A 24,541-nucleotide genomic window follows, 5' to 3' on the forward strand; every position below is an offset into this window, starting at 1 on the left:
AGAACAAGCGAGAGGGAGGATATGGTGCAAATGGACAGAAGGGAAAGGAAGAGAGGAGAGGAGATGTGCGCATGGATGGAGGGGAGAGAGAGGGAAGAGAGGGAGAAGAAGATAGATTTGAGAAGGCAGCAGAAAATTGGAAGAAAGCTGAACATGAAATGTTGGTTCCAAAGATGGATGTAGGGTAGAAAGAGAAGAAAACCAAATGAAGAGAAGGCCCTGAAAACAGAGTTAAGAGCCCAGACAGAGAGAAGGGCAACCTGAGACTTGGAACAAGACAATTAAAGAAATGAAATCACCAGACTGCAAAAGTAAGAAAAATGATTTTCTTTTCAGCTCAGTGATTGAAATATGTCAGTTTTGAGAATTTACATCTACAGTTTTCAATTCTGAATTATGCAGGAAGAAATGCTCGTCTCTTTATTTCTCTGTATCTTAAGATTTCATTTTAATTTGTGTTCTACATTAGTATTTTTAATTTGTGTTCTGCATGTGTGACTGAGGACAGATGTTCTAGTGGGGGATGGATGTTGACATGCCTTAATGTTGTTGCTCTTGGCTCTCTTTCAGCCCTATTGAACCTAAAATTACCTCAACTCTCAACAATTAGTAGAGACCACTGGTCCACAGCTAGGGAGTCCCATATGCGAGGGTTTGGCAGTTCAACTTATCCTCAGAGAATATGAACTTACCTGTAGCAGGTGTTCTCTGAGGAGAGCAGAACTTACATCCTCATAACCCTCTCATCTCCCCAAATAGTTGTATTTTTAAAAAAATATTGTAATGGACTGAAGAGGACCCAGATGGGAATAGGCATGCATGTATGGTGAGCCTACTACTCAAAGGCTTCTAGAAAAGTTCTTGGAGTAGTGAGCTGCTACATATTCCTCCCCTTCACCTTTGAGTCTCACAATGCCACTTTTGCACTTCCTCCTATCTCTAACATATCTGAAAAATGTTTTGTCCCTGTTATACTGTGTCAGCTATTTTTTCTTCATTTTGAATCTTTGCTTTCCTGACTACTTTATCAGCTACTCTTAGCTTTCTATTTTCTTTTGTGGTTTATGAAGGCTAATGTCTGTTTTCTTACGTTTTAGTTGCTTCTTCTGAGAATCAAAACCGCATCCTTTTCCTCTTACTTTTTTATTTACTTTCTTAACAAAAGGTTTGTTGCCCTTAAAATATCTCCTTTTTGTTTTGCCCACTGCTTTCCAGATTTTCCCATCCAGTTACTCTTTGACGTAACCCTCCCATCTGAATTGTGTTAGTGTTTTTGAAGCCTAGGACCTTCACTTTTTAATGAACCCTCTCCACATCTATCTTAATATTGAATCACACTATCCGTTGATCACTACCATGTTTCCCCGAAAATAAGACAGGGTCTTATATTCATTTGGGGCCCAAAAAAGGCACTAGGTCTTATTTTCGGGGTATGCACATGATCATCTCTCCCTTGCTCGCTCTCCTTCACCTCAATTCTTCCTCTTTCCTTTCTATCCGCTACATGTGCAGCTTCTATCCTTCCCTCCCTCCCATCCTTCATGCAGCAGAATCCTTACCCACCTTCTATTCATCCTTCCCTCCCTCCCATCCCTTGTGCAGCAAAACCCTTGAGCACCCCCTACCGCCCACGCCCCTACCGCGCAGCCAAACCCTGCTCACCCTCCATCCTTCCCTCCCCGCCGACTGCAAGTGAGTGAGCCCTGCCTTCATCCAAAACAGCGTCGGGCCGGCAGACTGCTTGGCCATGTCCATCGGGGCTTTCACTCTGCTGCGTTACTGATGACGTCAGTTGCCGGCGAATCCCGGAAGTAGGGCTTAATTTTGGGGTAGGGCTTATATTAAGACCTACCCTAAAAATGATGCTAGGGCTTATTTTCGGGGAAACACGGTAGTTGCCAAGTGATCACCCACTACAGCAACGGAAACTGTATAAACACTAGTCCAATATGGCCTCATTCCGTGTAGATTCCATTACCAACTACCACTTAATACTTATGTCAATAGTGGTAAATCAAGAATAATCCAATCCAACTGCTGGAAAGGTTCTCCTTGCAAGGAATCCAGGATCTCCCTATTTCTAGAAGACCCTGCAATAGAGATACCCTAGTCAATATCTGGCATATTGAAATCACCTGTTATATTTTTGAATGTCTTCAATTTAATTTCTGTCTACTTCTTGAGCCTGTGAAGAAGGCCTGTATATCACAGCAGTCTATAACATCAGACAATGTATATTGCATGTAGACCAGCGAATATCAATAAAAACTACAGTAAAGTAATCTTCTTCTCAACAAAATGAAGATGCAAGCTGCGTATTTATCTGTGTATTTCTTACAATACAGTACTTGCTGCGACAGGGGCAGAGACTGAAGGTTACCGTTTTCCTTTGGGGTTTAGTTTCATTTCTCCTTTTGGGGGGGGGGTGTGGTGGAGTTTTCTGTATGGAAAATGAACCAATCCAAGTGAGAGAACATAAAAGTTTATCTTTAATTCTAGATCTAAGCTGACATTTGAGTGCACGGTCTTCTGGAGGTCACAGCCTAGTCTGATGTAGAGTTCAGTTTTCCCTGTTGTTTTCTGACATTTCTTGTTTTGTTTTTAAAGGTTTCAGGACGGGTTGAAAGGCGACTTCTGGAGCTCGAAAGAGAAATGCGGAGTGAAAGGCAGGGAATGGAAAGACGCCAAGAGCAGCTGGGCCACATGTCCATGCAGCTGCAGGAGGTATGGAAGAACTTGCTGACCTTCGCCTGATCACGGCAGCCTTCTTGGGTGACTCCCTCTTCCTGATTTCTCTTTAAACTTTTCTACCCCATGCAACATGCTCGGTAGAAGCTGTCATCTCTTGCTGCACTCATTTTGGGACCAGCAGAGGCTTCCGCAACATGATCTAAATCCAAACCCAGATTTCCTCCTGGGATTGATCATGTTGCTTCTGTGGCTTGCTCAATCCTAGCTGACCCCAACAGAGAGGAGAAGTGAACCTGAACCTCTCTGATGTCTTTTGTATGTGTATCTGGCAGGCACTCTTGATCTGTCAGTCTCTAGCTCATTCCATATGTGACACACCTAGAGCTGGACAGCTGGGAGAGGAACAGTCTGTTCCAAACATAGATGTTTCTGATATAATGGAGTCTCCCTATATTACTTAAGTAGTAAAACACTCAGGAACTGACAACTAATACAGAAATGCTAACAATTCCAGTAATAACCACTACAAATGGTACCTCGTCAACTTTGTTAAGCCTTACAGCATTACTACTATGTTTCCCCGAAAATAAGACTGGGTCTTATATTAATTTTGGCTCAAAAAAACGCATTGGGGCTTATTTTCAGGGGATGTCTTAATTTTTTTCATTACAACAATCATCTCTCCCCTCCTCTCCTCCACCCCAATTCTTCCTCTTTCTTTTCTCCTCCTCCCATGTGCAGCATCTTTCCTCCCTTCTCACCCATCCCCTTATGTAGCATCTTTCTATTCCTCCCTCCCATCCCTCTGTGCAGCAGAACCCCACCGACCCTCCCACCATGAGACTGACATACCGAACCTCTGAGCCCTCCAAAAACAGCAGTGGCAGCAACATTCTGAACGCGCTGCTTCGCAGCCTTTCCTGCTAGGGCCTTCCTTCTGCCGCATCACTGATGATGTCATCAGTGACGCAGCAGAGGGAAGACCCTGCCAGGGAAGGCTGCGAAACAGCCTGCTCAAAGTGTTGCCTTCTTTGCTGCTTTAGGAGACCTTGGAGCGGAGGTATGTCAGGTCTCACCAGGGTGGGTGTCACTGAATTGACGAGTCTGATTTTTTTCGGGGAATCGGGCAGCACTAATGCCAGGGATGGAGTCAGGAACATTCGGGGGGAGGGGGAGCTTCAGGGGTTGGGCTTATTTTTTGGGTAGGGAGCATCTTTAAAAATCATGCTAGATCTTATTTTCAGGGAAACATGGTATTTGTCTATTTATTTGTGTTTGATATACCGTATACCGCCTATCCTATTCATCACAAAATAGTATACAATTCCAAATTAGTCGTTGGTACATTCTCTAAATTTGTTGAAAGTCCTTTTCTGATGCATAGTAATTCATTGCTGGAATTTTTTGATTCCTTCTGAGTCTGGACGACGAACGCATTTGGCATACTGTTCTATGGTAAATAACTCTCCCTTTTTCTTATGACACCAGTTTGTAACATAACATAGTAGATGACAGCAGATAAAGACCTGAATGGTCTATCCAGTCTGCCCGACCTGATTCAAAATGTGCTGTTTCATGTTTGCTAAGAGTTTATCCTATTCCTACTGCTACTAGTTATCATTTCAATGGCGCTAAAAGGCGTATGCGGTGCTATACATATAACAAGCAGTCTTGAGCACGACTGGCAGTGCTGTACATTACATTACACTACATTAGTGATTTCTATTCTGCCATTACCTTGCGGTTCAAGGCGGATTACACAAGAGTTGTCATGAGGTTACAAGAGTTGTAACATTACATAAGAATTGTCGTACGCATTACATAAGAATTACATAAGAATTGTCGAGAACTTAAGGAGCAATATGTTGGGTAATTGGAAACATTTTAGATTCAATATGAGTGGAGTGTGTGGTAGGTGGAGTTAGGGAAGGAACTGGTCGTGTTAAACAGGTTTTATGTGTTTTTTGAAGAGTAGGGTTTTAGTTTCTTGTTTGAAGGTTTTGTAGTCTGTGGTCGTAGATAGCAGATTGGTGATTTGCCTGTCTAGTTTAGCTGCTTTGGTGGCCATTAGGTTGTCATAAAGTTTTCCTCTTTTGACATTTTTGGTTGGTGGGTGTGTGAAAAGTGAGTGGGTTCTCCTGTGCCTGGTTGAGGTGGATTGGGTTAGTCAGTTGTTCCAGTAGGTTGGGTTTTCTCCATTAATAGCTTTGTATAGTAGGCAGTAGAATTTGAAGTGTATTCTTGCTTGTATTGGGAGCCAGTGTGAGTCGTGGTATGCTTCTGTGGTGTGATCATAAATTTTTCAATGAGTAGATGAGTCTTAGGGCTGTATTTTGTATTGTTTGTAATTGCTTTATCATGGCTGCTGGGTAGGGGAGGTATAGTATGTTGCAGTAGTGTATTAGTCCAAGGATAAGAGATTGTACCAAAAGTTGAATTGTTTCCTGTCGAAGAATTTTCGTATTTGTCTTAGGTTTCTCATAGTCACGAATGATGTTTTTATTACTTTGTTGATTTGTGGTTGCATGGTACAGCCTCTGTCGATCAGTACTCCAAGAAGTTTTAGTGTGGGTTGAATGGGGTATGATATCGAGTTTATTACTAGGTTTATTAAGGTTGGAGTTTTGCTGTTTTCTAGGACGAATTTTGTTTTGCCAGAGTTAAGTTTTAGTTTGCGATTTGTCATCCATGTTGCTACTGTTTCGAGAGTTCTGTATATTGTGCCTGTCATGGTGGATTCTGGGTGGTCGAAGGGGAGGAGAATGGTGATGTCATCTGCATAGCTGTATGAGTTTATGCCATGTTTGTCTAGGTAGGAGCTGAGGGAGGCTATGTATATATTGAATAGTGTGGGAGAAAGAGGTGATCCCTGGGAAACTCCGCAGGGGTTGGACCATGGTTCTGATTTTTCTTTATTTGTTTTAACCTTGTAGGTTCTGGATTGTAGGAAGCCTTTAAACCATGTGAGTACCTTTCCTGAGATTCCTATGCAGTCTAGTGTTTGTAGGAGGATGTCTTGGTCTACCAGGTTGAAGGCTGCAGAGAGGTCTAACATAACATAAACATAGTAACATAGTAGATGACGGTGGATAAAGACCCGAATGGTCCATCCAGTCTGCCCAACCTGATTCAATTTAAATTTTTTTTTTTTTTTTAATTTTTTCCCTTCTTAGCTATTTCTGGGCAAGAATCCAAAGCTTTACCCGGTACTGTGCTTATGTTCCAACTGCCAAAATCTCTGTTAAGACTTACTCCAGCCCATCTACACCCTCCCAGCCATTGAAGCCCTCCCCTGCCCATCCTCCACCAAACGGCCATACACAGACACAGACCGTACAAGTCTGCCCAGTAACTGGCCTAGTTCAATATTTAATATTATTTTCTGATTCTAAATCTTCTGTGTTCAACCCATGCTTCTTTGAACTCAGTCACAGTTTTACTCTCCACCACCTCTCTCGGGAGCGCATTCCAGGCATCCACTACCCTCTCCATTAAGTAGAATTTCCTAACATTGCCCCTGAATCTACCACCCCTCAACCTCAAATTATGTCCTCTGGTTTTACCATTTTCCTTTCTCTGGAAAAGATTTTGTTCTACGTTAATACCCTTCAAGTATTTGAACGTCTGAATCATATCTCCCCTGTCTCTCCTTTCCTCTATGGTATACATATTCAGGGCATCCAGTCTCTCCTCATACGTCTTCTGGCGCAAGCCTCCTATCATTTTCGTCGCCCTCCTCTGGACCGCCTCAAGTCTTCTTACGTCCTTCACCAGATACGGTCTCCAAAACTGAACACAATACTCCAAGTGGGGCCTTACCAATGACCTGTACAGGGGCATCAACACCTTCTTCCTTCTACTGACTACGCCTCTCTTTATACAGCCCAGAATCCTTCTGGCAGCAGCCACTGCCTTGTCACACTGTTTTTTCGCCTTTAGATCTTCGGACACTATCACCCCAAGGTCCCTCTCCCCGTCCGTGCATATCAGCTTCTCTCCTCCCAGCATATACGGTTCATTCCTATTATTAATCCCCAAATGCATTACTCTGCATTTCTTTGCATTGAATTTTAGTTGCCAGGCATTAGACCATTCCTCTAGTTGTATGAGCAGGAATTTCTTGCCTGTACAGAGATGCTGTCTAGCTGTGTCCATTAGTGTTTCTAGTAGGATCTCAGTGCTGTAGTTGGTTCTGAAGCCTGACTGTGTGGGGTGAAGTAAGTTGTGGTTTTCTAGGTATGAGGTTCAGGTTTTGGCTACGAGGCCTTCCATCAGTTTGACGTACAGTGGGATTGAGGCTATGGGTCTGTAGTTGGATGGTTGGTCCGTTGTTCCTTTGGAGTCTTTTAGTATCGGAGTTATAGTGATTTCGCTGAGGTCTTGTGGGAAATGTCCATCTAAGAGTAGAGATTGTATCCATTGTAGGAGTAGGGAGCGGAATAGTGTACTTGAGGCTTTCAGTAGGTATGGGGGGCAGTGGTTGAGGTCACAGGCTGCGTGGCTGTATTTATTATATAGTTTGTTGAAGTCTGACCATTGTATGGGTGCGAAGTGGGACCAGGTTTGTCTGCTGAACCTGTAGGTCCAGGAATAAAAATTAAAGGGCAATATATGTTTTAGTAAATGCACCACACACAGCATGTTTTTCTATACTGTACGTCCTGCGTATTCTCCAAAGTTAATCGCTTAGTTGCTTAGTCATCAGTGCCGCTACCTTTACCATCAAAACCAAATCAGTCGGGTCACAAAGGCCTGGGAAAAAGAGCTAAGACTAGACTTATATCTATCAAATAAGGATTCAGTTTGAACATCTGGAGTATTGTATTCAGTTCTGATCGTCTTATCTCAAGAAAGATATACCAGAACTAGAAAAGGTTCAAAGAAGAGCAACCAAGATGGTAAAGGGGATGGAATTCCTCTCGTATGAGGAGAGACTAAAACAGTGAGGGCTCTTCAGCTTGGAAAAGAGACAGCTGAGGGGAGATAGGATTGAAGTCTACAAAATCCTGAGTGGAGTAGAATGGGTACAAGTGGATCGATTTTTCACTCCGTCAGAAATTACAAAGACTAGGGGACACTCGATGAAGTTACAGGGAAAGTTAGACAAGTTTCTGCTGAACCGGAACATACGCACGTAGGGCTAGTCTCAGGGCGCTGGTCTTTGACCAGAGGGCCGCCATGTGAGCGGACTGCTGGGCACAATGGACCATTGGTCTGTCCCAGCAGTGGCATTTCTTATGTTCTTATGAAATACTTTTAAAACCAATAGGAGGAAATTTTTTTTCACTCAGAGAATATTTAAGCTCCAGAATGCTTTGCCAGAGGTTGTGATAAGAGCGGATAGCGTAGCTGGTTTTAAGAAAGGTTAGGACAAGTTCCTGGAGGAAAAGTCCATAGTCTTTTATTGCAGAAGATATGAGGGAAGCCACTGGTTGCCCTGGATCGGTAGCATGGAATATTGCTAGTATTTGGGTTTTGGCCAGGTACTAGTGACCTGGATTGGCCACCATGAGAACAGGCTACTGGGCTTGATGGATCTTTGGTCTGACCCAGTAAGGCTATTCTTATGTTCTTAATAGAGAATGAAACGGTGGCTGTTACCCGCGGGTAGCCTTGGGTAACCCGCCAAAATGGTGAGGAAAAACCTGTGTTCACCGTGGCTATGGGGACAAGGCCATTCACCGCCCCATAGAGCAGTGAATGGCCTTGCTCCCTCCCTACTGCCGCTGCTAAGTTGAAACAGCTCCCTTTCTCCCTCCCTGCCTCTTAGCTTCATGGCCGCGAGTCTAAATTGCTTCTTACAGCAGCTGGAGCGTTGAAGCTGCGTGTAGCTGCCGTAAAGGTCATCTCTGACGCAACCGGAAGTTGCAGCAGAGACGACCTTTACGGCAGCCATATGCAACTACAATGCTCCGGCTGCTGTAAGAAGGCAGTTTAGACATCACCGGTCACAGGTAAAGGGAAGGGAGGTTTGTTGGACCGGGCCTGTTATCCGGGGGGTGGGGGTGAAAACTCCATGAAGGTAAGGGGCAGGGAGGAGGAAATGTGGGGTGGAGAAGAAAAGACGCTGAAGGGAAATGGGTAAAACAGAGTAGGGAGAAGGACACTGAAAGCACATGGGAAAGACAGAGGGGGAGAAGGACGCTGAAAGCATATGGGGAAGACAGAGGGGGGGGAGAGAAGGACGCTGAAAGGACATGGGGAAGACAGAGGTGGGGAGTAGGACTCTGAAAGCACATGGGGAAGACAGAGGGGGGAGAAGGATGCTGACAGGACATGGGGAAGACAGAGGGAGGAGAAGGACGCTGAAAGCACATGGGCAAGACAGAGGGGGGAGAAGGACACTGAAAGCACATGGGGAAGACAGAGTGAGGAGGATGCTGAAAGGACATGGGGAAGAGAGAGTGGGGAGAAGATGCAGGCAGGGAAGAAGACAGAGATGCCAGACTATGGGGGGAGCGGAGGGAAGAAGATGGGTGCCAGACCAATTTGGAAAGGGGGGAGAAAGGGAAAGGCACAGTAACAGAGCAAATGGAAGACACAGAGAGAAAACAGAAAGTGGATGGAAGGAATTGAATGAGAAGATGAGGAAAGCAGAAACAAGACAACAAAGGTAGAAAAAAAAATTCTATTTCTTTTTCTTTTTTTTTTCTTCAGGATAAAGTAGTATATTAGTTGTGTTGATAAAAATTTATAAACAAAGTCCTGCCAGCTGAACATCTCTTTCTCCAGTTCAGCAGCCAGAACTTTGATTTATAAGGAAGGAATAAGCTAAATATTGCAGTACTGAGGCTTGTATGGATGTTGCGGGAGCGGTGAATGGGATGGTAGTGACGGTGACGGGGTGGTGAATGGTTTGGCGGTGACAGGGCGGTGAAGGGGACAGATTTTTCTCTAGTTCTTAACATAATATAGAATAGAATTCTGATAAAGTGGAGCCCACAAGACCAGGAAGGTGAAGGATCTGGAACTGGAGCACCCTTGGTGGAGAATAAGGAATTAGAGCATTGAAGAGAGAGGATGGCTGACCATTAAATGTCAAATGTACAGCGCTGCATCTGCCTTTCGGTACTGTATAAGTGATAAATAGTAGTAGGAGACCAGAGCAGTTCTTTGTATACAAGAAGAAGACGTTTCTAATTGCAAATATAGGCTATCGGTAGCCAGTGCATTTTATATCGAGGGAGAAACAAAATCACCAGAGCTTTCCAGTATACTGCATGGGGTGCCATATGTACGACTACCTCCCCTCGGGAAGGCAGGAGTACATATGTTGTCGATGCCGGGAGCTGGAAGGCCTGAAGTATGAGGTCGCGAGATTGCAGGCCAGGGTTCAGGACCTGGAGGGGCTGCACGCTTCAGAGGAGCCATGCCAGGCGTCTGAGGATCCAGACAGAAACAGCTCCATTGAAGATCAGGTGAGGGACCTTGAGAGATTCATCGAGGAGAGCTACAGGAGGGTCGAGGAGCAGAACCAGCAGCAACTCAGACAGGTGTCATCAGACGAGAGCCAGGACCCACCGGAGGATGGACCTAGTGGAGAGGCCAGTGGAGAGGCCAGGAGGGCAGAGGAGGCCAAGGACCCCGAGGGAGGAGCGCCCAGATTCACCATGGACACGGACCTGAGGCAGAGGAGGCTCTTAAGGAAGGGAAAGACTGCAATTGTTGTGGGAGACTCGATCCTGAGGGAGGTGGACAGTCACGTAGCCGGAGGTCGAGAGGACCGGCTGTTGACATGTCTCCCTGGGGCCAGGACAAAGGACATTGCCGACAGAATCGAGAGGATCTTGGACGGAGCCGAAACGGAGGAGACAGCAGTAATTGTCCACGTCGGAACAAATGATGTGAGTCGGAGGAATTTCAGCATGCCTGCGCTAACAGACCAGTTCAGGGTCCGGGGAAGGAAGCTGAAACGGAGGTCACAGAGGATAGCATTCTCGGAGATCCTGCCGGTCCCGAGGGCAGATGCAAGGAGGCAGGCCGAGCTCCAGGAGGTGAATGCGTGGCTGAGGAGGTGGTGCAAGGAGGAGGGCTTCCACTTTGTGAGGAACTGGTCGTCCTTCTGGGGAAAGAGCAAGCTCTACAGGCGGGATGGCCTGCACCTGAGCACGGCGGGAACAAGAATACTAGCAGCCAACGTAAAGAAGGAGATCGAGAGGGCTTTAAACTACAGAGAGGGGGAAAGCCGACAGCTGACCTGATGACGCTTCGGACAGCAGTATCAAGAAAAGATGCTGAATGGGCTGACTGCAGGGAGGAGGACGGGGGTCCGATGGAACTCGTGATCAGACAGCGAGGGAAACACCAGATAACAGCAACTTGCTGGGAGAAGTCTAAGGGGAAGGGGAAAACAGGGGATTCAGGAGGACAAGATGGCACCAGGGTGCAAACAGAAGGCAATAAGGTGGAGCCACAGGGCAAAGGGGAGACACAAGGCAAGGGGGAACAAACCAAGGCCCAGGGGACGATAGCACAGGAGGGGGCTGGTACTCCCCGGGGAAAAGCGGGGAGGTGGGGTGGAGGGGACATGGGGAGGAAGAGAGTTGCGAGGGTAAAGGCGGAGGTCACCCATAGTGGGGAGGACCGCAACGACTGCGCTCAACTTCAGGAAAGGGAACTATGTTGCTATGAGGAAAATGGTGGGGAGGAAGCTCAGGAACGGCTTTAGGATGGAGACTGTAGGGAGCGTCTGGACCCTTCTCAGGGACACACTGCAGGAAGCGCAAAAACTGTACATCCCCAGTTTCAGGAAAGGCCGCAAGAACAAGCGGTCAAAAGACCCGGTTTGGATGACACATGAAGTAAAGAAGGTAATCAGTGACAAGAAAGTGTCCTTCCGGAAATGGAAAAGGGATCCAACGGAGGAAAATCACCAGGAGCACAGGAAATGCCAAAAGGAATGCCACCGAGAGATTAGAAAAGCAAAAGGGAAATACGAGGAGGGGCTGGCCAGGGAGGCGAAAAACTTCAAGGCATTCTTCAGTTACGTAAAGGGGAAGCAACCAGTGAGAGAGGAGGTGGGGCCATTGGACGATGGGGATAGGAAGGGAGTGATTAAGGAGAATAAAGAGGTAGCTGAGAGGTTGAACACGTTCTTCTCGTCGGTCTTCACGAGCGAGGACACGTCCAATATACCGGACTCAGAGGAGCTCATGAGTGGGGAGCAGGCCAAAAGATTGGGGCATATAGAGGTAAGTCGGGAGGATGTCCTCAAGCAGATTGACAGACTGAAAAGCGGCAAATCACCGGGACCGGACGGGATCCACCCAAGGGTTCTAAAGGAACTAAGTCAGGAAATAGCGGGCGCAATCCAGCATGTTTGCAACCTATCCTTGAAAACTGGAGAGGTACCAGAGGACTGGAAACTGGCGAATGTCACACCTATCTTTAAGAAGGGATCGAGAGGTGACCCCGGGAACTACAGGCCGGTGAGCCTGACTTCAGTTATAGGGAAGATGGTGGAAGCAATGATCAAGGACAGCATTTGCGAGCACATCGAGAAAAATGGCCTACTGCGGACAAGCCAGCACGGATTCTGTAAGGGAAGGTCGTGGCTGACAAACCTTCTGTACTTCTTTGAGGGAATAAGCAGTCAGGTGGACAAAAGGGAACCCATAGACATCATTTACCTCAGTTTTCAAAAGGCCTTTGACAAGGTGCCACATGAAAGGCTGCTTAGGAAGCTGTGGAACCACGGGGTGGGCGGGGATGTACACAGATGGATCAAGCACTGGCTGTCAGGTAGACTACAGAGGGTCGGAGTAAAGGGCCAATATTCTGACTGGCGGGGAGTCACGAGCGGTGTGCGGCAGGGATCGGTGCTGGGGCCGCTACTCTTCAACATATTTATCAATGACCTGGAAACGGAGGCAAAGTGTGAGGTTATAAAATTTGCAGACGATACCAAGCTCTGCGTCAGAGTTAGGACCAGGGAGGAGTGTGAGGAACTGCAAAGGGACCTCGATAAGCTGGAGGACTGGGCAAACAAATGGCAAATACGCTTTAACGTAGATAAATGCAAGGTCATGCACATAGGGAAAAAGAACCCGTTGTTCGAGTATAAAATGGGGTGGAGATTGCTGGAAGACACCGGACTTGAGAGAGACTTGGGTGTGCTAGTGGATCCATCCATGAAACCATCCGCACAGTGTGCAGCAGCCTCGAAGAAAGCCAACAGGATGCTGGGCATCATCAAGAGGGGCATATCAACCAGGACGCGGGAAGTCATCATGCCGCTGTATCGAGCGATGGTGCACCCACATCTGGAATACTGCGTTCAATATTGGTCGCCGCACCTCAAGAAGGACATGGCAGTTCTTGAGAGAGTCCAAAGGAGGGCAACGAAACTGGTAAGAGGGCTGGAAAACTGCCCATATGCTGAGAGGCTGGATAAACTGGGGCTCTTCTCTCTGGAAAAGAGGAGGCTCAGGGGGGATATGATAGAGACCTTCAAAATACTTAGGGGCATAGAGAGGGTGGACAGGGACAGGTTCTTCAGACTAAAAGGGACGACAGGTACGAGGGGGCACTTAGAGAAACTGAAGGGAGATAGGTTCAAATCAAATGCAAGGAAGTTTTTCTTCACCCAAAGGGTCGTGGACAAATGGAATGCGCTCCTGGAGGAAGTGATCCGGCAGAGTACAGTACAGGGATTCAAACAGGGATTGGACGGATTCCTGAGGGAAAAGGGGATCGTGGGGTACTGAGGGAGGTGCTGGGGTGTTGCATAAGTATAGACAGCTCACCAGGTCGTGCAGGTGCAAGGCCGGAGGGTTAGGACATTGATGGGAAGATAGGACTTCGATGAGAAACCTAGGGGGCAAGGGGGCCCCTTCTGGTGATTAAGGCAGGTCATGACCTGTTGGGCCGCCGCGGGGGCGGACTGCTGGGCGGGATGGACCTCTGGTCTGACCCGGCAGAGGCACTGCTTATGTTCTTATGACAGCACAGTGGGTAAGTTTAATAGGAGAACCATTTATTGTTAAGTGCTTTACAATCATCAAAGGTGACTCTGCACTAACACATGGATCAAAGTTGCTGAGTAATGTGCAGCCAGGAAAGGTTTCACCTTTAATTATCTGTTGGGTTCACTTTAGAGCAGGATATCTGTGTGGACTTTCCAAAAAAGGTGCCTATTTGTTTTATAAATGCAATGTAGGTGTTAAGGCCCTGATTCTGTAAGCGGCAGCTGCGGTGGCAGCCACCTACAAAACAGACGCCTGCCACGTGTTAATCGCCGACAGGCGCTGCTTCCAGAGTCACGGCTCCCGAGGACACTGGGCGCTGGAAATGTAGCTCAGGGTTTTACAGGCCTACGTTTCTGGCACCCAGGGTCTTTCCTGGATCGTAGTTGCCTCTAATCACACCCGCTTTGAAAGGAAACTCTGCAATGAGGTGATAGGCTCCGGAGTAATCTGAGGAAAGGGTGGTAGATGCGTGGAACAGTCTCCCGGAAGAGGGGTGGAAACAGAGACTGTGTCTGATCTCCTCTCATGGTTTTCAATATCATCTCTATGCTGACGACTCCCAGATCTGCCTCTCCACGCTGGATATCTCTGCGGGAGTTCAGGCCCGAATTTCAGCCTGCCTGTCCGACATTGCCGCTTGGATGTCTCACCGCCATCTCATAGTAACATAGTAACATACATAGCGGCATAAGAGAGCTCCCAGGTCCAACATAGTAACATAGTAGATGACGGCAGATAAAGACCCGAATGGTCCATCCAGTCTGCCCAACCTGATTTAATTTAATTTTTTTTTATTTTTTTCTTCTTAGTGTGCTTGGGTTCCAACTGCCGAAATCTCTGTTAAGACTTACTCCAGCCCGTCTACACCCTCCCAGCCATTGAAGCCCTCCCCAGCCCATCCTCCACCAAACGGCCATTTACAGACACAGACCGTGCAAGTCTGCCCAGTACTGGCCTAGTTCAATATTTAATATTATTTTCTGATTCTAGATCCTCTGTGTTCATCCCACTCTTCTTTGAACTCAGTCACAGTTTTCCTCTCCACCACCTCTCTCGGGAGCGCATTCCAGGCATCCACCACCCTCTCCGTAAAGTAGAATTTCCTAACATTGCCTTTGAATCTACCACCCCTCAACCTCAAATTATGTCCTTTCTCTGGAAAAAATTATGTTCTACGTTAATACCCTTCAAGTATTTGAACGTCTCAAACTGAATATGGCTAAAACTGAACTCCTTATCTTTCCGCCTAAACTCACCTCCCCCCTCCCGCCATTCTCTATCTCTGTGGATAACGCTATCCTCCTCTCTGTCTTGTTGGCTCGCAACCTTGGGGTGATCTTTGACTCCTGTCTTTCCTTCTCTGGTCAGATCCAACAAACTGCCAGATCCTGTCACTTCCTCTATAATATTACCAAAATCCATCCTCTACTCTCTGAACACACAACCAAAACCCTTGTCCACGCTCTCGTCACCTTCTGCTTAGACTACTGCAACGTAGTTCTCTCGGGCCTCCCGCGCACCCGTCTCTCGCCTCTTCAATCCGTTCAAAATGCTGTTGCGTGACTCATATTCCGTGAGAGCCGCTATTCTCACATGACCCCTCTCCTCAAGTCGCTTCATGGGCTCCCCGTCCATTTCCAAATACAGTTTAAACTCCTCTTGCTGACTTACAAGTGCATTCGCTCTGAAGCCCCCCGATATCTATCCTTGCTTATCTCCTCCTATGCTCTTCCCTGTGATTTCCGCTTGTTGGGCAAGCCCCTCTTAATCTGCACCCTTCTCTTCCATTGCCAGCTCTAGACTCCGTCCCTTCTTTCTTGCGGCAGCGTATGCCTGGAACAGGCTGCCTGAATCAATGCATCATGCTCCGTCCCTGGCAGTGTTGAAATCCAAGCTAAAGGCCCACTTTTTTGAAACTGCTTTCAACTCTCAACTCCCCCTCACTGCTGTCAGATACCTAGACCTGCTATAATCTCCCCTACCCTAAAATGTCCTGTCTAAATTAGATTGTAATCTCTTCTGAGCAGGGGCTGTCTATTGTGTGTTAGACTGTACAGCACTGCGTATGCCTTGCAGTTCTATAGAAATAATTAGTAGTAGAATTCAAAAGGGCCTGGGATAGTCACGTGGGATCTCTCAGAGAGAGAAAGAGATAATGGTTAGTGCGGATGGGCCATTTGGCCTTTATCTGCTGTCATGTTTCTATGTTTCTACTATGTGCTGCTAACTGCCAGGGACCTATGCACCGGTCCCGGAGGCTGCATAGTGGCGGACATTTTGTTTTTAACAAGGGTTTCATTGGATTATTTTTTTTTTTAATTATTTTTATTTATTAGTTTTTCAATCATTACATTACATATATAATGAGTAAAGAAAAAGGCAATTGATACAATAACAAAAAGGAAAACGCATCATATCAAAATATACTTTTCAAGCCCACATTAATGAAGTGCCACACTGAAATTCCAGGAAAATATATATCTACTATCGGTAAACAATTGAGTGAAATCTGAGTAGATAAAATAGACCCAGATTCAGTCAATAATATCTAGGGCCAAAGGGTTTAATTGGATTTTAATGGCGCAACCGATTCTCGCACCACTTAAACCCAATTAAACCAATTAAGTTAGGAGGCAGGAATGCAGCTACTGTTGTCTAACTTTTGGCGACTTTTGTAGAATCCGGCCCTAAGTGCCTTTTATAAGAGAGCTCCCAGGTCCAACCGCAACAGCACATGAATGATCGTGCACAAATATACTTCTGCTCTGAAGAAGGTATAAATATATGCACGTGTGCTCTACATGTGTGCACATCTGTTCTACCTGGAAACAGCTATACACTGATTACACATGTGCGTATGCATGTGCACAGTGTCATAAAACCCTTTCCTGTGTGCAAAACAGGTTTTAGATGTGGAAGAAGCTTAGTGAAATTATCCCCTACACCTGTATATTGGAATTGAAATAAAAACAGATCCCTTTTGTCTGTCTTGTTTCTCCCTACCACCTTTTAGCCACCTCTGTCATAATTAGATTGTAAGCTCTTCAGGGCAGGGACTGTCTCTTACATGTACAATGTATATTGCTGCATGCAAAATAATACATTGTAGTTGTCATGTTTATGGTTCTCTGAAAGTACAACGAAGTGGCACAGTTGGAGACTGCGCTCTGATCTCTGCTCTGTACTTGAAGACCGCAGAGGCATTCGTTCTTGAAACCCTTTCCCACTGAAACACAACATCTTATCTTGCAGTACAATAGGATGGCTGACAATTGTAAAAATATTTAATTTCAATGTTTTGCCGCCTTAATGCAAGTGGTGACCTATGTCTCTTCTTTTTCTGCTAGAGACACAGTGAGGAGAACTGGAGAGCTGTAATTCAAAATGACATTTTATTCTGCAAATGGTTAGAACTCCTTAAAGGTCATGTTTAGAAAGATAGCTTATGCATTTGGGAAAAAAATAAGAGATAAACAAAAAAGCTTTGGAAGTGAAAACAAAGTGTATCATCCTGAATTAGTTTCTTGCTAGTGATTTTGAGCAGGTGTCCTTTTGGCAGCCACAGCGGAGATTGTGGTATGTTATGGTTATACTTATCTTTATTTGATATACCACTTTTCACAGATAGCAAAGTGGTTTACACTACATTGACTAGTAAGCAGGTTCTGTAAGTATTTTTCCTATCTGTGCCTGTGGGCTCACAATCTAACGATAGTACTTGGGGAAATGGAGGGATGAGTGACTCAAGGAGCAACACTGGGCTTGAACCCACAACCTCATTTGTTACATAGAAACATTGTAACATGATGGCAGATAAAGGCCAAATGGCCCATCCAGTCTTTCCATCTGCAGCATCCACTATCTCCTCCTCTCTCTATTGGTTGAGGCTCTTAACATTTGCATCTCCTCTTCCTATAGGCTAAAGCTCTGTGCACCTGCATTGTGAGGTCATAGAGCTGCCCATCTGCAGTAACCATTATCTCTTTCTCTCTCCAAGAGATCCCACGTACCTATCCCAGGCCCTCTTGAATTCAGACACAGTCTCTGTCTCCACCACCTCTTCCGAGAGACTGTTCCATGCATCTACCACCCTTTCTGTAAAAAAGTATTTCCTCTGATTACTCCGGATCCTCTCACCTCTTAACTTCATCCTATGCCCTCTCATCCCAGAGCTTCCTTTCAAATGAAAGAGATTCGACTTATGCACATTTATATTTTATAGGTATTTAAATGACTCTATCATATCTCCCCTCTCCTACCTTTCCTCCAAAGTATACAGGTTGAGATCTGTAAGTCTGTCCCCATACACCTTATAATGAGACCACGCACCATTTTCATAGCCTTCCTCTGGACTGACTCCATCCTATCTATATCTTTTTGAAGGTTTGGCCTCCAGAATTGGACACAATATTCTAAATGAGGTCTCAGCAGAGTCTTATACAGGGGCATCAATACCTCCTTTTTTCTACTGGCCATGCCTCTCCCTACGCAACCGAGCATCCTTCTAGCTTTCGCTGTCACCTTTTCAACCTGTGTGGCCACCTTAAGATCATCACATGCAATCACACCCAAGTCCCACTCTTCCGTTGTGCACAGAAGCTCTTCACCCCCTAAACTGTATTGTTCCCTCTGATTTTTGCAGCCCAAATGCATTTCTTAGCATTAAATTTTAGCTGCCATATTTCATTCCATTCTTCAAGCTTCACCACGTCTTTCTTCATGTTATTCACACCATACAGGGTGTCTACTCTATTGCAGATTTTGGTATCATCCACTAGCAAATCTTCCCCTACAGTCCTTCAGCAATATCACTTATAAAAATGTTAACAAGAACAGGCCCAAGAACCGAACCTTGAGGCACACCATGGTATCCTCCCTTTCCTCAGAACAATTTCCATTGACCACTACCCTCTGTCACCTTCCACTCAACCAGTTATTGACCCAGTCCATCACTTTGGGGCCCATTCCGAGGGCACTAAGTTTATTTATTAGACATCTGTGTGGAACACTGTCAAAGGCTTTGCTAAAATCTAAATATACCACATCTAACACACTCCCTCTATCCAATTCTATGGTCATCCAGTCAAAGAAATTGATCAGATTTGTCCTGTAATCCACCAGGTTTCAGAAACTGCACCATTCTCTGTTTTAGAATCATTTCCATTGATTTGCTTACCACAGAAGTCAGAGTTACTGGCCTGTAATTCCCTACTTCTTCCTTACTTCCACTTTTGTAGAGAGGGGCCACATCCGTCCTTCTCCAGTCCTCCGGTACCACTCCTGACTCTGAGGACTTTCTTAAGAGACTCCACAGGTGACCCTTGAGGGGAGAAATTCTTTCCTAGTGCCTAACCCTCAGTAAGCCTGGTTCTGAGAGAGGTTGTAGAGGCTCACATTAAAAATAGTTTTACAGCAATCTGTGAACTACTGTCTGGGAAAGGTAAACTTGGATTTCTGCAGGTTATATCATTGTAGTTCTCTTTTTTTAGCTCAGCAAAATCATTTAGGCAATAGTGTATCCTTTAGAGTCTATGTTAGGGTTTAATACAAAACAGTGTTTTAGCCAAGATTAGTGTTTTAGATTGCATTTCAAGGCATAATATCAGATAAGGGTACAAATAGCTGTTGAGGAAAAGCTCTGGTGTAATTTAATTCCCTCTCGCCCACTCCAAGGCAAAGCTTTTTGATTTACAGTCGACTCCGCTTAAGTGCAAGCCCTTTGGACCAGACCACGATGTGCACTTAGAGTGTACGCTTAATCGGAGTACCACTTTTTAATCATGAAAAATCACAGTACGCTGTAGTCAGATGCAATAAAACTTTTATTCAATAAAAAACACAGCAAGTATAATGTAAAACGGTTCAGTTATAGAAACAGCACTGTTCCGTCTATTGCAATGCGTACACTGTAAACCTTTTTTAAAACCAGCATTCTACTGAAATAATCAGTCATTGTTTTCTGCACGCAGATTGTACGATTCAGGCTTTGTATCTGACTACTTAAGAACATAAGAACATAAGCAGTGCCTCCGCCGGGTCAGACCACAGGTCCATCCTGCCCGGCAGTCCGCTCCCGCGGCGGCCCAAACAGGTCACGACCTGTCTGCATCACCAGAAGGGGCTCCCTTGCCACCTTGGTTTCTCATTTAAGTCCTATCTCCAGATAACAACGCAGTGTGTGTAGGGACTTCAGCGTGTCCGAGAAGGAAACAATCTCTGCAGGTGTTTCATTAGTCGTGATGTCAGCAGCAGGATCTCTGTCCTCTTGGTTGTCTGCAGTGTCCTTTATGACTGTACAGATATCGGAATAAGTGCTGTCAGATGATGTGGGCACATCGTTGTCAACTGCGACATACAGCTCAAACTCTTGTGGTGAGAGTCCAACTGGGAGTTCAGTGGACAAAGTGTCAGCTTCAGTTGTCTCATCAGATGCGTGAACGAAGCATGCTCATCGATAGCAATTTGAAATCGTTGATGATGAGACTCAAATCCATGCCTCCCATACCATATGAAGAGAGTCGAGCACCATCATTTTTCTCACGAGCTCAGTAGCTTGGGGGTTGGATTCCATGCTTGCATCAATCACTGCCATCACATATCTTAGGACGAGTGACCTGTAATGGCGTTTAAAGTTTGCAATTATCCCTTGGTCCATCGGCTGGTTTTGGTCTAAATCTCTTTAAGACATCGACACGTTCAGCCAAAGACAATGATTTTTGCCCATGCGGCGCCATGGTGCAGTTCTGAAAGTTCGAACACCTGGCCAGGCCTAGACTGCTGTTCCAAAACACGTAGCTCGTCCACGTCAGAACATGATTGCTTTTAAGTGGAGTGAACATAATGTGAACGAATAGAGGTGGGACCTATAACATCAGTATGCATAAGCGGATTGTGTGCTTGTCAGAATTGCAAATATGCAGAGTTTATGTCCATTGACTTTAATGTAAAAAAACAGGACCATGGTGGTGGATAACCGCGTGCGCTTAACCGACATGCACTTAGGTGGAGTCAACCGTATAGACTCTTCAGCCCTTTCTTTATTCTTCCAGGTGTAAGCACTTCTGCACCACAGTATGGCTGGGAAACATCGTAACACAAAATCCAGCTTCTGTCTCTGTGCAGCCAGAAAATGTTACCCAGGCATCTACCACCCTCTCCTGATGTTACTTCTAAGGCTACCACCCTGCAACTTCAGTTCATGTCCTCTAGTTCTACTGCTTCCCTATCTCTGAGAAAGATGTATTTGCATATTAATATCTTTCAAGTTTCTTTCAAGGGGAGAGTGTGGCACAGTGGTTAAAGCTACAGCCTCAGCACCCTGAGATTGTGGTTCAAACTCCCGTTGCTCCTCATGACCCTGGACAAGTCACTTAATCCCCCATTACCCCCAGGTACATTAAATAGATTGTGAGCCCACCAGGACAGACAGGGAAAAATGCTTGAATAACTGAATAAATTCAAGTAAACTGTTCTTAGCTCCCTTGGGAGAACAGTAAATTGAACAAACTTCTGTTTAAAATCTCCCCTTCCCTCCCTTCTTCTAATCTAGGCTACACATTTTAGGTCTTCAAGTCTTTTCTCATACATGAAGTGCTTGAGGTCATCTGTTCTATGGCCTCCAAAACTGAGCACAGTACTCCAAGTGAGGCCTCACTGATGATTTGTACCAGGATATTAACACCTCTTCTGGCAATGTTAAGGGCATTTTGGGCCATGATGCACCTTGATAACTACTCCCCTCAAATCTTAGAAGCCAAATTCTAGATGATTCTTCAAGCTTTAATGGATCTCTCTTCGTGTTATCCACATTTTCTAGGGTGTCTGCCATCTTCTACCAAAATGGCTTATCTGTTTTCCCCAGTAAAGATGTTTAAGGTTGTAACTGCTCTTTCATGCAGGTATACTCCATCTCATTATTAGTTGTCCTGAACTCTTTATCATCAGAGCAGAGACGAACATCAAGGCCTTTAAAACACTACTTAAAAGCCACTTCTTTCAGCAAACTTTTGGGGCAGATGCTGTAGTATTGCAGAGCATCTTGAAAAAACATTGTATCCTGTATTTTGTATTTTTAATTTTCATGATTGAAATGTGTATTTTTTTGTTGTGCTTTCCTACTTTTAACTTTTTATGTAAACCGCTGAGAACTGAGTAAGATTCAGCGGTATATCAAATCCGAATAAACCTAAACATTATCTTTTCCTTACAGAGCATACCCACACGGTCTCAAACCTCGTGACAGTGGGAGAAGTATAATCTTTGTGTTCCAGGGTGAAGCCGTTAATTTTTAGACTAGAAGTTAGCAATCAATTGTACGAATGTCCACTAGTCGTCAGTGTTCAGCCATCAAAGGCCTCTCTAGCTGGTTTCTTCTGCCATCACAACATAGCTCGCCAGACAGATTGTACTTTTATTTTCATCATTGTGTGTTTTGGATATTTGCGTGTGCTATTTATTGATTGATTGGGATTTATTAACCACTTTTATGAAGAGGGCCACCCTAGGTGGTGTACAGTAAGTACATTTCAAGGTAAAACTTACAGTTTTCTTAACAGTATAACAATAGTAAAAAGACCAAATATAAACATACAGTGAATGAGTTAAACTCAAAATCAGCAAATTGAAACTTAACAGGACTACCACGAAGCAGTCTCAAAAATATACTTATTAACAGCATTGAAAATGAGAGAGAGAGAGAGAGTGCAATGTCAAGATAATATGTGAGAAACACCTAATAAACATATTAGAACATTCAGATAAGAACATAAGCAGTGCCTCTGCTGGGTCAGACCAGAGGTCCATCATGCCCAGCAGTCAGCTCACGCGGCAGCCCATCAGGTCCAGGACCTGTATAGCCCTCTATCTATACCCTTCTATCCCCTTTTCCTTCAGAAAATTGTCCAATCCCTTCTTGAACTCCAGTACCGTACTCTGTCCTATCACTCCCTCTGGAAGCGCATTCCAGGTGTCCACCATCCGTTGGGTGAAGAAGAACTTCCTAGCATTGGTTCTGAATCTGTCCCCTCTTAATTTTTCTTTAATGCTTTTCTACAATACAACTTATCATATAACCGAGGGGCCAAGTGCAGATGTTAGATGAGGACAAGATGGATGTTACCGATGAGAGACTAAACTCAAGGCAAGTTGTTTGTACAGTTAAAACAAGGTATAAGGAACTGATTTGCCGTATTTTTCGCTCCATAAGACGCATCCTAGATTTAGAGTAGGAAAACAAGAAAAAAAACATTCTGAATCAAATTGGGTACTAATATATACCAGGCTCTGCACCCAATCCCACACTCCTTGCCAGGCTCTGCACCCTGTCTCCCCTCTCCTGCCAGGCTCTGCACCCTGTTCCTTTCATTTTTCATATACACACAGCAGATATAAATTCTCAAAACTGACACATTTTGATTACTAAATTGAAAATAAAATCATTTTTCCTACCTTTGTTGTCTGGTGATTTCATGAGTCTCCTTCCTTCCTTTCTTCACTCAGGCCCAACAATTGTCCCTTTCTATTCCCTCCCTCCCATGTCCCAAGTTTGTGCCCCTCTCCCTCACTGTCTTCCAGCCTTTGTCCTTCATCCTCCCAGCCTTCCATGTCCCGAGTTTGTGCCTCCTCCCCCTCACTGCCTTCCAGCCTTTCTCCTTCGTCCTCCCTCCCTCCCATATCCTGAGTTCATGCCCCCTCCCCCTCACTGCCCTTCCCTTCTCTGATGTCAGAACTGACGTTGGGGCCAGCAATGTGCAATCGCTGCACGCTGGCTCTTACCTTACCTTCCTGGAGTTGTAGCGTAGTGGTGGTGAGCAGGGAGCAGCGGCAGCAACAGGCAGGCGGAGAGCAGTGGTGGGGCGGGCGGCAGTCATCCCGCATACCCCCAACAACGGGACATTTAAAAAGGTATGATGGGGTGGGTGGGGGGTATTAAAAAAATTTATCTTTGCTGCATAAGATGCACCGACATTTCCATCCACTTTTGGGTGGGAAAAAAGTGCGACTTATGGAGTGAAAAATACTTTATGTATTAAAGGCTTGGGTGAAGAGCCAGGCTTTTACCTGGAGTTAGACGTAGCCCCTCTGGGAGTAAATTCTGGAGCATGGGGGCTACTCCTGAGAAGACTCGCTGTCGGGTATCTAATCTAATGTTTGTGTGTCGCACAAACCTAAAAAGGCTCTAGGCAGCTTGAAGAGACAGGAGGGAGCTAGGTCAAGAGGGGAGGGAGGGAGAAGAAAGAAGGGGGTGTAGGGGAGGGAGAGCCTAGTCATACGAAGTAAGAGAACATGTGCGAGGGAAATTGTCAAAGAGTAGAGTTTTCAGTTTCTTCCGGAGTAGGGTGTGGTTGGCTTCTGTTTTTATTGTCTCTGTGAGATCATTCCAAGTCTTGACTTCTAGGAAGGTGAACATGGATTGGAAAGTTCTTCTGTACTTGAGGTTTTTTGTTGAGGGGAGGTTTAACTGCATCCTCTTTAGGATTCTGCGAGAGATGAACCATGCGTTTGAGAAGAGATTTATAAGTGGGGCGGGAGAGATACCATAGATTATTTGATGCAAGATACATGTTGTTTTGAATTTTATTTGGGATGAGATGAGTAGACAGTGAAGTTGCTTACGGTAGGGTATCACATGTTTATCTTTATTAGTATTTATATACCGCTCTTTATTACAACATCAGCGTGGTGTACATCAATTACAAACGAAAAGAACTCCAATAATTGTAATCCAGATATAAAGACAAAAAGACCCCCCCCCAAAAAAAGAAAGACAACCCCCACCTCATTTGGTTACTGTGTGATCCAACACCCAACTAAGGGTTAAAAACTCTATCATAAAAGAAAACTAAAAAGGAAATGCCATTCCGAATAAATAACCCCCTCTTTTA

The 24,541-nt window shown here is 45.2% G+C and overlaps 1 protein-coding gene across 3 annotated transcripts in view; it reads left to right on the forward strand.

Annotated features, from left to right (window-relative positions):
• Positions 1-24,541, forward strand: part of CEP128 (centrosomal protein 128) — a 532,978-nt gene that overhangs the window by 82,611 nt on the left and 425,826 nt on the right. For 2 of the 3 annotated variants that reach the window (XM_033953417.1, XM_033953419.1), the window contains 2 exons: positions 2,608-2,724; positions 5,625-5,654. In XM_033953417.1, the coding sequence (XP_033809308.1) occupies positions 2,608-2,724; positions 5,625-5,654 (147 nt within the window). The remainder of the gene's footprint in view (positions 1-2,607; positions 2,725-5,624; positions 5,655-24,541) is intronic. The other variant, XM_033953420.1, reaches the window with a different exon arrangement.

Source organism: Geotrypetes seraphini, chromosome 7, assembly GCF_902459505.1.
Source record: "Geotrypetes seraphini chromosome 7, aGeoSer1.1, whole genome shotgun sequence".
In the NCBI taxonomy this organism is placed as follows: Eukaryota; Metazoa; Chordata; class Amphibia; order Gymnophiona; family Dermophiidae; genus Geotrypetes; species Geotrypetes seraphini.